Below are 13363 nucleotides of genomic sequence, written 5' to 3' on the forward strand. Positions count from 1 at the left end.
GCCCAAATTCCCATGGCTTCTAAGCTCAAAGAAAACTCCTGTCACACACAGGGAAAGAACCCACACTGATTTCTGAGCTCTTTGGTCCTGGTTTTCAGCCTGGGCCTATTTCAGCATCCTGCCAAAGTTAGCTGGGTTTTAGGGGAGGCAAGAAGCCTTGCCTGTTGAGAAGCCATGCTGTCTTTGAAATCAGTTTTGCTTTGGTTCTCTCCCTCTTGCAATACAACCAGTGAAAAACCAGGCACGTTGGGTGCTGCAGTTCATCTCCGACATGGAAGAGCTGTTTCGAGTCACTAAGGATCCATACTTCAACATCATTATCACAGACTACAGCAGCGATGACATGGATGTAGAGAAGGCTCTGAAAAGGTCTACCTTGCACAGGTGAGAGTACTGCTTGGTCACAAAAAACCGCTCACATGCATATGCCTGCAAACAGAGCACACCTGCCGATCTCTGTGTATTGACCAGCCACAGCCTCCTGCAGCTGGAAAGCCAAAGATAACATCCACTCAGACCTTGCACATATACATGACTATATTGTTGTTATAATGTACATACACATATACTGCATATAACAGTGTTATAAAACTGTAAGGCAATACCTATTGTAGTCATCCATCCAGATGCATCTCTTTTCTCCTGGCTTTTATTCAAATTTGCAAGAGAGAGTCGTGCAGTGATGGGGCAGAGGGAGGACAGAGAAGACAAGAAGGATGTGAGAAATAGGACGGAGAGTGTGGAGACATCTGGGCACTCCGCTTGCTGGAATAACTGTCTGGCTTGCTCTACTCTGATCTGAACCGGCCTTGGCTGGTCATTTTCTTTACGTGCCAGGGGTTCCCAGTAACAGGTCTAGTCCTAGGATAGAGCTGGACTAGAGCTGGAAAGACTTTTTCTAGGGACTGCCCTATCCTTGGTGCACAAGGGGGAAGACCCTCAGGGCACACTGGGACTTGGAGCAGTGCTGAGCTTGTGCAGTCACGCAGCAAAGGCTTTCCTCCTCCTTGAGAGGGTGCATGGGGGCGAGGGCAGCTCTACAGCATGCCGCCTGCGGTGTACCGCTGCTGGCGGTGCTTTCTGTGCACGCACTGAACTCCTCTTTCCCTTCTGACCCCCAGCTATCGGTACTTGAAGCTCACAGGGAATTTCGAGCGTTCTGCTGGGCTGCAGGCGGGGATAGACCTTGTGACGGTAAGCCTGGGGGGCCCTGGGGTGGACAGGGAAGTTTCTAGTATGTGTCTGGCGCTACCTCTGCCTTTCATACTGAACACGCAGGTTTTTAGCAAAAGGAATAGCCTAGCAGACCAGATCAAATGTAGATGTGTTTCCTGTCCCTCCAGAGTAAGGGTCTCACCCTGTATTCTGAGGCACCTGCGGTCTGTTTGGTTCTTGGTCCACCTGCTGAGACTATCAGACAGGAGGGAAATCCGCAGTAGCAGCTTTGTGATACTGGCTCTGCCAGGGCATAGTCATAGTATTTCATACCCATCGTTGAACAGTGGCTCAGTGGCTGTTTTGCCAGCCCCTAGGATCGCAGTTTCTGATGTAGCAAGAATGGCTCTTTCACTCCCATATCTCTGTCTTCCTGCCCCTCAAGAAAGACTTACTTAAAGTCAACCTATTTTTTTCCCAACCGGTGTGGTTGGTTCCAGGACCCGCACAGCATTGTGTTCCTGTGCGACCTCCACATCCACTTCCCAGCTGGAGTCATTGATTCAATCCGGAAGCACTGCGTGGAAGGCAAGATGGCCTTCGCACCCATGGTCATGAGGCTTCACTGCGGCATGTCCCCACAGTGGCCTGATGGTAAGAGGGAGTGGAGCCTCTTTGGCTCAGATCTTGGGGAATGGGGAAAGAAGGAGGGTGCCTGACACCTCTAGATTTGTTCCTCTGGTGCTGTCGAGGTCTGGAGCTTAAGGTACTTCCAGGGCCACTAGTTGAGAGTGCATTTGACACAGGATGGGGTTCAACAATGTCAGGTACCTGGAATTTGAGATCAAAGAGGCAGCAGAGCCCTTTAAGTTACATTTCTCCTGATTGTCTCCTAGGGCTCTCTATGGATCTGAGGACCTTGGAAAACCCCTCCTTTACTCCTTTCTGTCCGTTTCTCTCTTTTCTTAGAGGGCACAGCGTGTCCTGAGGAGAGCTGGTAGCCTGGGGGTGAGGGAAACCAGGGGGAGGAAAGTGGCACAGATCGTCTGAGCGTAGGATTTCCTTTAGACAGAGGTGGCCATCCAGGCACAGGGACAACCCTTTGAAGCTGGGACAGTCCAGGTCCATTAGGTGCTATGCTGCCGGACGGAGATGTGAGAGGCTTTGCTAACAGTGCATAGGACAGCCCATGCTGTCTGTCTGCAAGCCCTTCTCACTTCCCAAAGCTTTAATACGTCCGGCTCTGCCTTGGTGCTGAGTTGACTCTCTGGTGTCAACATTGTGCTAAAGGCGGCTTGAGTCTCCAGCATCCCTGCTGGAGTCAGCAGTAGTTCAAAGCACCAACATACCTGTGCCTCTTTTGTGCTGTCCTCAGGCTACTGGGAGGTGAATGGGTTTGGTCTCCTGGGCATATACAAGTCTGACCTGGACAAGATTGGAGGCATGAACACAAAAGAGTTTCGGGACCGCTGGGGAGGAGAGGACTGGGAACTCCTGGACAGGTAGGCATCCATTGTCATCATTCATGCACTCAGGAGGGGAGACCCATTAGGTCCTGGAGGACCAATGACCAGAGGAGTGGGGATCTGAGGAGATTGAGGTGACTAATGTCACCATAAGCTCGGTCAGTGAGGGAGAGTCTTTGAGCATGTCCTGACCTCAAACCTAGTAGACGAGTAGACCCAAAATACACTACTACAGCCACCGATAAAAGAAGAGAGGAGCTGTTTCCTGGTGCCTTCCAGCCACACTGCTGGTTGGCCACGATCAGGCACTGGTGATCACGAAGACTTTGTCCCCTTCAAGTGCACAGTGAGTCCAGTTTGGATCCCTCAGACTTCCCGTACTATGTATAGCAACTGCCCAGAAGAGCAACTGTCAGAGAGACATTTAAAGATCACGAGGTACAGTTACAATTTCTGAGAAGCTTATGATGAGGGATCTCTGCTGTACAAAACCTAGGCCTTTGTAGTTCTAGGTTTTGGAGCCTGGCCTGTCTTTTCTGTCAGATGACTACAGAAAAGACTAGCATCTTGCGCAGTCTCATGTTGCCAGCTGTCTTTCTTCCTAGCCTGGTGCAGGCCACTCCTGACCAGTTGTGCTCTCAAGGGTTCATAAACACTCAGCAAGTGTGATTAGATGCCTGCTTATGGATATGAGATACCCCTGAGCTATTCTGGACTCTTCAATTTGATTGCAGTCTCTTGACAACAGCACAACTTAAAAGAGTTAAAAGAGTTCCTGGGGCTGAGTCCACCAGTATCTTTGTGATCAAGTTTTCCCTAAATTTACCCTTCTCCTTTCTGCCAGGATCTTGCAGGCTGGGCTGGAAGTGGAGCGTCTCTCTCTCAGAAACTTTTTCCACTGGTTTCACTCGAAGCGGGGCATGTGGAACCGGCGCCAGCTGAAGACACTGTAGCCTTCGACCCCAAAGCTGCTCGGCAGCACCATCCACCGTCTCTCCTCGACATGCACTTCATCGAGGCACACAGCCGAGCACACAGACTCTTCCTCTCTCCAGAGCCCTCCTATGGGACGGCACAGCCGAGGAAGGGACGGTCAGGCTAGGGGAGCAGGAGCTTCTCTTGTGAGCCGTTGTGTCCAAGACGTGGCATTCGTGTCTTGCTGGGAAGGCGTGTGGGGGAGATGTCGACAAGTGAAGGATTCGTATTTCCTGCCATGCAGTCTGGCGGATGGTACAGTGGGAGAGGTGCCATATTTCTTGTTGAGTCTTGCGTGGTGCAAACCAAACAAACACAAATCCCAGCTAAGCCCAGAATATTTTATTTAGAGTAACGTAGCTTCTCTTTCAATACTTGAATGAAAAAAAGAAAAAAACCAACCCTCCCCATTTCCCCTCCTTCCCCATCTCTCCAGTATCCATGCTTTTGGACAGGGGACCAAAGTAAGTTCTCTGAACTGTATGCTTACCCAAGGAAATCTGGATGTGGAGGAGCTGATAGGCACTTTAGGCTGCTGGTGCTTAGATGTTTCTCTGTGCTTTTCACTTTAGTCATTATGAAAAACTGGGCTCGTATTTGGCAAATTATGGGCCATGGATGGAGGTGCAAGTACACTTCCCTTACGAAAGCCACGTTTACCTGCAGCTGGGTGAGGTGGCAGGGGTTATGTTACAACTCCACTTAAGTTATTGATCCACTGCCTGAGGATAGTGGAGGTGTTACACAGAGAAGCTAGGAGGGCATCTCAGGAGGAACTTTGCAGCCTTATCTGACAGACATGTGTGTTTGTCCTAACGATATCAGGGAAACCCTAACAGGGAAGAAGGCAATATTTTATTAGTTGAAATATTGTGATTTCATCAGGAAAAGAGGAGACAGAGTATTCTGCTCTCTAAATCCTGTACATCTTTGCAGCATCTAAAGGTTAATTTAATAAGTTGTGGCGTCACAGTTATGTCTTGTCATAGTTTGACTTTTATGCTTGGTTGAAGAACTGGCACAGCTGTTGGTGCTTCATCTCTGGAACAGCCCTAGGAGGAGGTGTCCTCAGGCCTTGGCCCATGCACTGGGTGCAAACAACAGCAAGGACAGAAGAGGGTTGAATGAATAAAAGGACGGGCAGACCCACGCTGGCATTGATCCAACAACTGTGGAAGGAGCTCCTGTCTACAGCCGCCCTGATGCCACAGGGAATTCTCATCCCCTAAAACTCTGGTTAGTGTAAGGCAAGATTTTTTACCCCGTAACCGTTTTACAAGACTCTAGAAATCCAAAATTCCCAGCACAGTGCTCTACGCTGGAGCTTCAGTGTCCCCATACTGTGCTGAAAAGGCTGCTACTGGACTCAAGCTTCAGGGGAGAGCGTGACATAGGATGCTGCTCATGGTGCCCAGCTCTGTTGGGTAGCTGCTGAGAAGTGAGTACTGGAGGTATGCAGGATACAAGCAACACTGACATGGTGCTAGAGTTGTTTAATTTTTACACTGATGGAGTGGATGCCAATTCAGAATAGGCATTCATTTATTATTAATTCTGTGGTGCTTGACAAGTCCATCAAGTTCCACTATTGCAGTAGAAAACTAAACATGCAAGTTCCGGCACGTGAGAGAGAAATCTTGTCAAATCATCTGCTTGCCTCAGTCTGGGTTTTGTGACTGATGGAGTCAGAAAAAGTCAACCAGATTTCAGGAAGTTGCAGTGTGCAGTGTGCCCTATGGTGAGAAGTAGATGAGAGAGAGCTGTGTGTCTGAGTCCACGGAGCCTTTGCCAGAATGCAGACACTGAATATCTCAGAAGAGGCAGCCCTAGCCTTCTGCCCAAGCCAGAGCAGTCTTTTTATTGAGGAAAAGTACTCTACCCATGCAGAGACTAAGAAATGAAACACTGCAGGTGGGGCAAGAGGGAGGAGGCTGACAACAGTTAACGCTATTATTTTTTGTAAAAATGTATTATAGGAGTTTAGGAGGCCAGAGCCCTGTGATGCAATGTTGCAATAAGCTCTGTTTCTACCTGGAATGTGCAGTGTCAGTCGTGCTCTTGGTGCATGTTGGAGCCTGTGCTTCACTCAAACGCAGGCACAACCCCACAAGTGTGCAGGTGAGCTGCTCTCCAGGCTCCAGGACTGCGCCTCTGCAGCCTGTCCGGGCTGGCTCTGTCACGCAATCCCTGTGGAATGGGGAGAGGCTGGCGGGGAGGGCGAGTGCCGGGACGCGGCGAGGTGTTAGAAGGACCCAGCTGTTTGGCTCCATCAAGCAGAGAAAGACATGATGCCCATTTTGCAGATGGGGAGCTGATGGATTCGGTGGTGGTCCTTATGCCATGCACAGGGAGGAAGGGTTGTTTGTATCGTGTGCTTTCACATCTGGCTTAGATGGGGTCTGCAGCACCTAAAGTTAGCAGCTGGCATTCGTCTGCAGACACTGACAAGAATTAGGTACATCCAGAAAGTACCTTACTTGGCTTAAATTATATGAGTAACCCCTCTGCCTCACCACAGAGCACAGTCAGCAAAGACTGGACTTGAAAGTAGGGTGCAGCCCTCACTCCAGCACTGCCAGCAGAATTTGAGGATTTTGCCCCCATGTTTTAGCTGTGACTGTGCTCCTTCCTTCACGCCTTGTGACAAGCAGAACTGTTTAGCTCATGAGGACTCCTTGGTGGGATGTAAGGAGTTAGTGGGTTTCAGTCCAGTTTCCTGATGGCCAGTATCACAAATATTCTTCCCTTTCTAGCACAGTGGGGATTATTGGTTGGTATTTAAGCATTGTGGTAGTAAACACGATTAATACTAATTGGCACTAGTTGGCAGCCTCCATGGAGGAGCTTGGAGAGAGCCCATGGGGACAAAAGCTGTCTTCCAGCCCACATGCTCAGAGACCGCTGCGGGTTGTAGGGAGAGAAGGGGCTACACGCTCCCCAGCTTGCCGGCCAGCAGCAAATCTTGCAGGAGCAGCACTGGGCTTTGCTCGGAGGCTGCTGCCCCTCTTCCAAGACAACCTGCAGTTTTTCTCCCCACACAAAGTCATAAAGAGGGGGAGAGCAGGGAGCACGGCAGGAGCAGGTAGTCCCGCAGCCATGCAGTGAAAGGACATGACTATGCAGGGCGGTGGTCAGGCCACCACGGTCCCTGATCGGCAGGTGGTTTGCCCCATCACTAGTGTTGCGCAACGTGCACTGCTGCTGCAAGGAGGGCTTGTCTCTGGCTCCATCACAGCTTCCCGGGAGCAAGAGGGAACCTGCCTTCACCACAGCCGGGAAGCTGACTCCCCCCGGCAGTCAGTCTCATTTCTGTCACCAAGCCTGAGATTGCGGTGAAGTTTGCCCCGAGTTTCTGGCCTTCGTGTGCATCCTGGCTGTGTCCTCCTGGCTGTGTCCTGTGTGGATGGCAGGAGGAAACCAGTTGCATGGGATTTCCCATGCATCAGGCAAGCAGGAGGGAGCTGCTCCGGTAGCTCTCTGGCTGGGGACAGCTGGAGAGATGATGGGCCATGCTGCAGAAACGACCTTCCCTGGGGCAGGATGTGGCCAGTCTGGGCAGCCTGGGCCCCCAAGCATGAGGTGCATGGCAAGGGGGCTGTGCCCACAAATGCCAACTCTGTCTTCAGGACTGTGAATTTTGGGGCTGAGGCTTGTTTTGCAGGTCAGCAAAGGGAATGGAGAAGGGCTGACTTTTATTCTGAGAGAAATGTATTGTGTGAAAATTATAATGTGACTTGTTTTGTCATTGTCTTCAATGTTTGCCCGGTATGAACATCTCGCCTCTTCTCATTGCTGACAAATGTCTGAACTTGATTGTTTTTTAGATACTGAATTATACCTTTGAATTATCTGCCTTAAAGTGGCTCTGTGCCTTCAAGACGACTCCTGGGCCTCCTCTCTGTTAGAGCTGGGGGATATACTGATTCTCCCTCACGTTTTATAAATACATTGTTTTCCTACAAGAGCTTATTTCTGTCCTGTGTTACTCACACCCGCATCGCCATGCAGCAGGGATTAGAAAACAAGTGTTGCTCTTCTGACTTCGTATAACCGAAGGCGTAGGCAATACCAGAGTCAGGTCGCTCTCTGCCCAAGCCGGTGAGAGTTCTGCAGCAAGAGGCGGGCGGGAGATGCAGCGAGCAAGGTTAGCCAGGAGCAAGGCCTGTTTCAGTCCCCTCGAGGGCTGTAGAAAGTGGGATGGCAACAAAGTAGTTTTTCTTCTGTCCTCTTGGGTTTATCATGTGAAACGAGGTAGAAACAGTGGACAAATACACATCCCAGCAAACCAGAAGCCTGACGTGATCATAGAGAATGTGGAGAATGAAGTGGTCCCGCTTGCCAAGGAGGGGATGATTCCTGGAGAAGACCGCAGGTGAGAGCCTAGACCTGAGCTCAGCACTTGGCACAGCCTACGCCAGTGGGAGGTCGGCTTTTTCATGGCGACTGCTTATTTAGATTCAAATTTGGCCCCTTTTTGCTTCAACCGTGCTTCCTTTTCCTTCCTACTTTTGAGTATAAAAAGCTTGGCAGGAATGGGAGTCAGACATGGAGAGGGAAAAAGGCAGCCAAGGTTGCTAATGGGTCTGATTCTGTTATAATGAGAAATAATTATTAAAGGTGATGGGGGAAAAGCATTCCAGCGCACTGCTGGTCTTCTGCCCGCCTGGGCTGGGTGATGGGAAGCCCTCTCTGCTTGGGCAGGCCTCGCGCACTGTGGTACCTGACCTGGCAGCGCGCTGAGACGATGATGTTGCAGTTAAGACCTAGTAAAGAAATTCCCCTCACTGCTGCTCTCAGGTGAACGTTTTCTTGGTTTTTCCCCTCTTTACATTCAGTCATCAATGCTAATTGCTTTGCCTCCTGCTCTGTGAAGCAATGAGTCACGAGATTTGGGATCTGCACACGGGATGCATAATCTTTTACCTTTTCCTGAACCCAGCTGGCTAGTAGTGGCTGGAGGCCCTTAGGTGGTGGGTTTACATTGGGTAGAACTAGTTTTGCTACCTCTACAGCGAAGCCTTTTTCTAGAGGAGAGCAGGATAACAGAGGCTGCCCAGAAGCATTCGCCGGTTTGCTGCCGGGCTCAGCAGAGACCGAGGACCGAGATAAGCAGCAAACTCAGTGTCGCGCCAGACAAAGGGGAGGACGAGTCTTTCCCTGCTTCACCAAACAGATCCCTGACTGCTCAGCTTTGCTGATGTGAATTCTGGTAAATACATAGCTGGCATTTTCCACCCTACTCTTTCTATGCAACTTTCCTTCAGCTGCTAAAAAGCCGCTGTCATTTGCAGGTACTAGGTGATGCTGGCCTGTAGCCTTACTCACCAAGCCTTTGTGGGTGAGATCATCCACACCCTCTCCAGAAAAAAGCACCACCTGTGACTTAAACTGGAATTTAGTTCTGTAAAGCCAAATATAGAGTGCAAATGAAATCTGCCCATATCTGGATTTTTTAACTGTCAGACACTTCCAGTAGCTCCTGAAGATCAACATGTGGACATTTTCGTGACATTTCTTTCTCAGTGGTGGCAAGAGTATGCAAAATGAAAAGTCCATATTGAGGTCCAATTCTGCTATACAATGAAAAAAATCATTTAATAATCAGAAAAGCATGTCATTATTTAAATAGGCTTACACCAGGCTATTAAAATACCAGTTTTTAGCATGACTGCAGAATTAGAAAATTTAGGATCAAAAATTTTTACTCTTTCAAAAAAAATCTGAAAAGTCATTAATTCAAAGACTTTTTTTTTAAGGAAACAAATTGTTCTAGTACATGAGAATTCCCGGCATTGTCAATATAAAAATTATATATTTAAAAACATTTATGTTAGTGCTAAGACCTTAAATTATAATGGTGATTTTTTAATAAAGTAATACACTGTGCACCTGTCATTGTGGCAATAAGCCTAGAGTGTCTCCTTATGTATAATGTTTCTTCATTTTCTACTAAATATTGTCAGGCTATTCCGATATCTTTCCTGATAGGTCCCTGGTGATAACATCAGACCATAATACCTATTTTCTGTCATTGTTAATTTTCCAATGCTGGAAATATCTGATTGTTTTCTTAACTGTGTCACATTTAATTTTATTTTTAAACAACTAGGAAAACATTTGAACTGGTTTTAGCTATGTTGACATACACACACTTTTCTATCCTCCCATGAGAACTACTTTTTTTTTAGTTTGAGCAATCCATTCCAACATTTGGGAGGTAAACTATTAGGTAGCATTGCCTTGAGTATAGCATCTTATGCTTGAGACAAAAAAGCTGGACTTTCCTTGTTTGTTTAGCCTACAAAGTAAATCGTTCAGTCTTCTCTACAAAATGAGCCAATATTGAATACATGAAGCAGGCAACTAAAATAAGAGATGGAGATTTACAGAACTGTACTTTGAAATCGTGTACCTGCTGCTGTTCCTGCAGTTTTCTTTAGCAAAATTTGCTCTAGCTTTGAAAGGCAATGTTTTCACCCCTTCAGAACTGCAAAAGGATTATGGTAAGGGGCCAGTATACCACGAAATGCACAGAGTTTTGAAAGTTTAACCCAGTTCTCTGGATTTGTTGATGGGCTCCTGCTGAGGTCAGTGAAAACACAGAGGAGGAGAGCTTTTCCCTGCCAGCCACGCTGCTCAGATCCTGCAGGGAAGACAAGAAACGCCAGTAAGGTCACGGCAGGCTCCTCCGTGCTGCGCGGGCAGAGAGGAGCAGTCACGGCATACCGGGTCATGCGGCACCATGGCCACCCCTATGGGTGTGCAGTGCTGCTCTTCAGCGCTCGCAGCCTTCTGCATCCATTTGGTTGGACTCTTATTCACAAGACTCTCTCTTGAAAATGAGAGTTAGATTCTTAAAACACCCCCTGCCAAACCACACTGCCTGTTGTGAAGAGCTCTTTCATCCTTGCCAGCACCGTCGTTTTCTTCTGCTCAGATAACGCTTCCATCTTTCGATACCTCTCAGAACATACCTAGTTTTCTTTCCCAAATTTAGCTCCCATTCACAACTGCTGCCCATATCTAGTGTGAGGTCTGCAGCCTTCTGAAAACAACTTGCTGCTGATAAATCCCAGCAGTTGGGATATTTGATGTTCTTGCTTTAAAGACTAAGCAAGGAGAAATCCTCCTCTGAGGGAATTTGTTCAGTGGCCCAAGACGCTTGTGGGACAACAACATGCCTCTGGAAAGGCTTTGTTAATCTGTGCAGCTTTGCCTTCTCCTTCTCCACCTTGCAATGATGTTTTCTGAGACTGAGAGCCCTTCCAGGGACTGGCAGTGATGGGAACTCACCCCTTTCTTACCTGACTCCATTGCCCCATCACTTAATAAGGGCGAAAATTCCTGGGAGGGTAGAGACCAGTCTTCTGCACCCCAAAGGCTGTGATGAAGATGTTGAGGATGACCGTGATGAAGATGAGTGCTGTGGCAGCATTGTTGAGTATATTCAGGCGGGGTTGCTTTGCAACATCATTCAGGTTCAAACGAGCTATGCAATACAATGCAAAAAGAAAGGGAGATTTGTGGATTGACTCCAAGTCCCCCAGCCCCTGCAAGCCTTCCCTGCCTGGCGAATGTCCATGGTGCCCCAGGGCACTGTGGCCACAGAGCTGGGGGAATAGTCCCAGGAACTTTATAGGGGCCACAGCTTGCCCTAGGGTGACATTGGATGACGGAGCAGAGGAAAAACATCTTTTTTTTATGTCATGTCTTTGTTTTGCCAAGGGGCTGCCATGGCCCTCCCAACGGGCCAACTCTAAATAGCCTAACTACTGCTGCATGCTAGCCATGTGACCATGTGACCTTCCCCACTGCATGGCCATGGGAAGGCTGGGTGACATAGGGGACAAGATCAGCAACGTTGTACTCGGATTGGGAGGCCAGTTCCTGCCTGACACCCAGAGCTCACGTAGGTGCTGATACAGCTGTCAACCCCCTCCTTGCCCCCAGACCGAGAGGTATCTGAGTACATGAATGGGATCAGCCCTAGCTGATGGGTGTTGATCAGTTCAGACACAGGAACGCCCTGGTTACCAGGGCTGTCTGGCCAATAAGCCATGCGAACGGCAGCCTTGTGCCTCCCTGCCCTCAGTTGTGGTCTCCTGTCCCCCTTCTCCTCGCAGCTGGCTCCAGCGACCGCAGCTGCCACTGGGAAAGGCTGTGCCACGTGGGGCAGGGGAAGGAACACATCACAGGATTTCCTGTAGCCTCCGATCCCATGTCCCACATAAAAAACCATGTAGGATATACAGGAAAAGGCAGCATTCTGCAGACTTTTCACACTGGGCATGTGCTGGAGGCCAAAATACAGCAACTCCTGTATCAGATGGAGCACTGGACAAGCCTGTCTGAAATGCTGGTGTTAACGTACTGTCTGTATGGCACTAGGAGAACTGTGGGATTGGTTAAATGTGAGGTTTATATGGGGAATACCTCTGCCTAAATTTTTCTGTTAGGCCCCAGCTTGAGTGAGGGAAAGGTACAGCTAAAATGTAGTATCTGCAGGAGCTGCATGGAGGGGCACGTTACAGGGTGGGCAGCAAGAGGCCTGAAACTCAGCTCTCTCCCTACGACAGTGTCCTGGTTTCAGCCAGGATAGAGCTGGTTTTCTTCACAGAAGCTAGTGTGAGTCTGTGTTTTGGATTTGGGATGAGAAACTGTTGATAATATGCTGATGTTTTGGGTTGTTGCTAAGTAGTCAAGGACAGTCCAGCTTCTCGTGCTGGCCTGCCAGCGAGCAGGCTGGGGGTGCACGGGGAGCTGGGAGGGGACACAGCCAGGACAGCTGACCCAGGCTGGCCAAAGGGATATTCCCTACCGTACGACGTCATGCCCAGCACATAAAGTGGAGTTGGCCGGGGGCGGAAATCGCTGCTCGGGGACGGGCTGTCGATCGCTGGGTGGTGAGCAATTGCTGTATTGGGCATCACTTGTTCTTGTACATTCCTTTGTTGGTATTATTGTTGTTGTTTCCTTCTCTCTTTCTGTCCTATTAAACCGTGTTTATCTCAACCTACGAGGTTTTTTTTCTAATTCTCTCCCCGTCCCACTGCGGGAGGGGGAGTGAGTGAGCGGCTGCGTGGTGCTTAGTTGCCGGCTGGGGCTAAACCACGACAGACAGGGATTCAGCAATGGGGAAGTGAAGGAGGAATATTGCTCAGAGCTGTTGTGCAAGAGAAAAAGCAATCCACTTTGAAAAGCAGTAACACAGACCTTCCCACCACCTGCGTCAAGCTGTCTTCAACCCTCCTGCAGCCCTGGTTGGAGCTGGGGGAAATGGTTTAGGGGAAGAGACTTCTCCCTCCCACCCACATGCCGGCCAAGCCATGGAGCACCCTACCGCAACAGCACCCTGTGAGGGTGTATGCATCTCAACGGCCACCTTACCGGTAATGATGAGGAGAATCCCAATCATCACCTGGAAGAAGAGGGAGATGCTGATGAGCACTATGAGGGTGGTGTAGTACTGGAAGGAAGTCCCCTGCTCCAGCACCGCTTTGAGCTGTGTGACGTTCGCCATGAACAGAGCCACGTCCAGCATGCTCTCCGCCACGCTCTTCTTCGTCGCGTAGTGGTTGATATTCATTGGCCCGTTAATCCGGAGCTGAGGATTCACGGCCTGGAGAGGCAGGAGAAACCACATGAACTGGTGCGATTGCTAAGCTGACAGACCCGTCTGTGCTGAACAGGCTGCTGCCTCCCCATGGGGCTTCTCTAGAAAGCCTGGGAAAGAGTCAAAGTTGCGTGTTTCAAACATGTTGAGAGCA

General features: G+C 49.3%; 2 protein-coding genes across 2 annotated transcripts in view; one reads left to right on the forward strand and one right to left on the reverse strand.

Annotated features, from left to right (window-relative positions):
• The window catches only part of B4GALNT3 (beta-1,4-N-acetyl-galactosaminyltransferase 3), a gene marked incomplete at its 5' end in the record, with an annotated part of 45970 nt that extends 41855 nt beyond the window's left edge, over positions 1-4115 (forward strand). The window contains 5 exons of the mRNA XM_082015545.1: positions 231-384; positions 1122-1194; positions 1656-1809; positions 2531-2657; positions 3466-4115. Coding sequence (XP_081871671.1) covers positions 231-384; positions 1122-1194; positions 1656-1809; positions 2531-2657; positions 3466-3574 — 617 coding nt within the window. The 3' untranslated portion in view covers positions 3575-4115. The remainder of the gene's footprint in view (positions 1-230; positions 385-1121; positions 1195-1655; positions 1810-2530; positions 2658-3465) is intronic.
• Positions 4116-10921: 6806 nt separating this feature from the next.
• NINJ2 (ninjurin 2) overlaps positions 10922-13363 on the reverse strand; it is a gene marked incomplete at both ends in the record, with an annotated part of 46456 nt that continues 44014 nt past the window's right edge. Inside the window, 2 exons of the mRNA XM_081997845.1 lie at positions 10922-11085; positions 12984-13215. Of these exons, the coding sequence (XP_081853971.1) occupies positions 10922-11085; positions 12984-13215 (396 nt within the window). The remainder of the gene's footprint in view (positions 11086-12983; positions 13216-13363) is intronic.

This window comes from Phaethon aethereus (genome assembly GCF_964289735.1).
Source record: "Phaethon aethereus genome assembly, chromosome: 1".
NCBI lineage: Eukaryota > Metazoa > Chordata > Aves > Phaethontiformes > Phaethontidae > Phaethon > Phaethon aethereus.